The sequence below is a fragment of the Opisthorchis viverrini genome (assembly GCF_000715545.1).
Source record: "Opisthorchis viverrini unplaced genomic scaffold opera_v5_482, whole genome shotgun sequence".
NCBI classification, from domain to species: domain Eukaryota; kingdom Metazoa; phylum Platyhelminthes; class Trematoda; order Opisthorchiida; family Opisthorchiidae; genus Opisthorchis; species Opisthorchis viverrini.
Genome location: NW_008752146.1, coordinates 16,978 through 19,876, shown reverse-complemented (window position 1 = coordinate 19,876; position 2,899 = coordinate 16,978). Strand labels below are relative to the sequence as shown.

At 45.6% G+C, this 2,899-nt stretch overlaps 1 protein-coding gene across 1 annotated transcript in view; it reads right to left on the bottom strand.

The window, feature by feature from the left end:
• Positions 1–2,752: 2,752 nt before the first annotated feature.
• Positions 2,753–2,899, bottom strand: part of T265_11359 (hypothetical protein) — a gene marked incomplete at both ends in the record, with an annotated part of 3,080 nt that continues 2,933 nt past the window's right edge. Inside the window, one exon of the mRNA XM_009177992.1 lies at positions 2,753–2,868. Coding sequence (XP_009176256.1) covers positions 2,753–2,868 — 116 coding nt within the window. The remainder of the gene's footprint in view (positions 2,869–2,899) is intronic.

The window sequence follows — 2,899 nt, the reverse complement described above, 5'->3', positions numbered from 1 at the left end:
TCATATCAAGTGTATTTGGTGAGCCTCTGGTAGCATCTCTTGCTCTTCTATCGTTGATTATGATAATTATGTAATCATTTAGTGTGTAATTTGTACACACAGTATCACGTTAACATAATGGTGTTTATTTCAAAGGGTATGTGGCGTACCGTCAATCATGATCAAAAGATTACACTCGGAATAAAACATGAGTTTGTTCGCGGTTGCACGTAATGGAACAAGGGGAGTGCGCAGTTGCGGGTGTGCTATCAAACTGGGTATAGCAGTGTCATGATATCATTGCACTGAAATGCTTCGGGTTCTGGTCAACCCTGTAACGGACGTCATTTTGAGATAATTTGGCTGGGATGTGCAATTCTGTGATGAGGATATTTTTGGCTGCCGAGGAAATTCTCAGAGGTAGATTGAAGAGTATATAAAATTGCAGGTATTTTTCTGATCCGTCTGGAGAGGTAGTGTGGTGCAGCGTTTTATACACATTTGAAGTTGCATTGGTTTTCATTGTAGTGTGACAGGTGAGGACAATGCACGAAACTGCAACCCTCGGGTCGCCTTTGCTAATTTGAAGCACATATGGATCATTTTCATTTTCTGAGACAGTTGTATCGCATTAGGTTCGGCTATCTCACTGGCTCATTTATTCAGATATAGTTGACATGGTTTCTGAAGCGAAGAGTGACATCAAGCACCCGCCCACTCACTAGATCTTTGCTACGGCCGCCTACATGGGTGCACGTTTGGGGATGCGTGTGTCCCCTGGATCCTGGGGCTCAACCCTACTCCACTTGGCCTCACGACTGTTAACTATACACTGCACTTTAGCTTTAACTTCTCTGCGTCCAGTAATGCATATGTTTTCCGAATCCCGCTATCGAATCATCGATTTACACAAGCCAACCTCGTTATCACCAATTAGTTTAATTGAGCAAGTAGTGAGCTTAGCTTTATAACAGTTATTCTTCAGGTTCGACGCAGCACCGCCCGGGGCTTGTGGACAAAGAGCTTTCTTAAGAACTTTGTTTAATTTAAAGGGTATCGCGGATGATGTGAACGAGTCGTAACTGATTACACATTTTTTTCAGAAACCCTGTCGACTAAAAATCTGAGCAGTGGATTAACCACACATTATGTTAGTACCGGTGCAACCACTAAATAGGAATATGAGTTGCTAAAGGTGGTTGTGCATTTTTGGAAGTGCGTTTGGCAGATGGACGACTTATGGATATGGAGGATCGTCGTTGGTTGCCCGATCAGTCTATTACGCATGCTTGGGGCACTATAGTTGGCTACGAGCATGTGCACGGGCCAGGAAGTTCCTATAAGAGGCCTCAGAAGGTGACATCGAGTACAGTTACGAATATGGTGGACCGTCGCTGACCATTTGGCTACGCTAATGGGCACAGTCAAGGCCTCATACTCAGCGTTACACATAGAACACAGGTTTAGCAATTACGACAAGCAGCTAAAGTAGGCGATATCGCCTACAGTTGCGAGTATAGCTGGCCACCGGCCGCTATATTATGATATCACACATATTTAGAGCCTTATTTTTATCAGCTTGCATAGCTACTTGCCTGGTGTTTGCTACAGGTAGCAGAGCGAAGGTGCGCACAGTTATGAGAGAGTGAAGGGTCAATGTTGGCAGTTAGATTAGGACACCGCGCACAGTTAAGGCCTAATAATCAGTGTCACATTCAGGCACTGGCCTGGCAGTTTCAAAAATTAGTCGAGGTAGGCGATATCGCGTACAGTTATTAATGTTGGTTCCGTCGTTTTCCAGTGGATTGGGTACGTGTGTATAGTTAAGGCCTTGTTTCCATCGGTTCCTATAAATACTGCCCGGTGTTTACCATATTTAACAGAGATAAGCGACAATGCGTACATTTACGAGCACGACAGATTGGTTTGGATTAGGTTAGCGGTTAATCAACGCCGCACATGGATACGGGCCTATCAGGTACGATAAGTAACTGGGTGAGGCTACATGGAGTACAGAAATAAGTATTATTTGGCTCTCACTGTAGTTCAGGCCCTGTTTTTACAATCACGCACGGATACTGGCCTGGTGTTCACTACAGGTAGCAAAGATAAGCGGTATCACGTATAGGTGTGGATATGAAGGACCGTCGTTGGCCATTGGATTATGTCACTGTGCAGAGGCGAGGTCTTAGAGTCAGCGTCGCACATAGACGCGTGCCTAGCGGTGACAGTAAGTATTCAAGATGAGTGGCAACGTGTAGAGTTATGAGTATAGGGGTCCGTCGTTGTTCATTGGATTAGGCTGCCGGGCGTAAATAAGGCCCGTCGTTGGCCCCATAATCGACGTTGCACATAGACACGGACTCAGCGGTTACGATAAGTAGTCGAGGTGGCTGACAACGGCTACCTTTATCATGGCAAGCGCTTTTTGGCGGTCACCACTTATAGAACATCTTATTCATTTTAGGAATGATGCTTGCAGCTACCCAGTTAAGCTGCATTATCTACGGGCTAATTGTGCGTTTCCGGGAAGCGGACCATCCAGAGATGACCCTCGCATCACCGCCGCACAGTTCACCCTGTTTCCAACAACGTTGCACTTAATGGAGGTTGAGATCCATAGGGAAATGTGTTGTGACCAGGTTCGTCGCTGGTGTTGGGCTCGCCTCGGTGGAGTTATGCAACTGGCAATGGTGACAATGATAATGATAATGACAATGTTTATTCCCAACTTGTGGGTCGCATGCCGTCTGGCATGATCACGCGTTTACAGTCAGAATGGGGCATTACTGAAGGATTTGCGAGTAGTGGTGACTGCGCGAAAAGGGGACAATGTCACAAACAGTGGGAGGTACTCGATTAAATAATAATCATATGTTTCTTTTGCAACTTGTAGGGAACAATAGGCATGAGGTCCGAG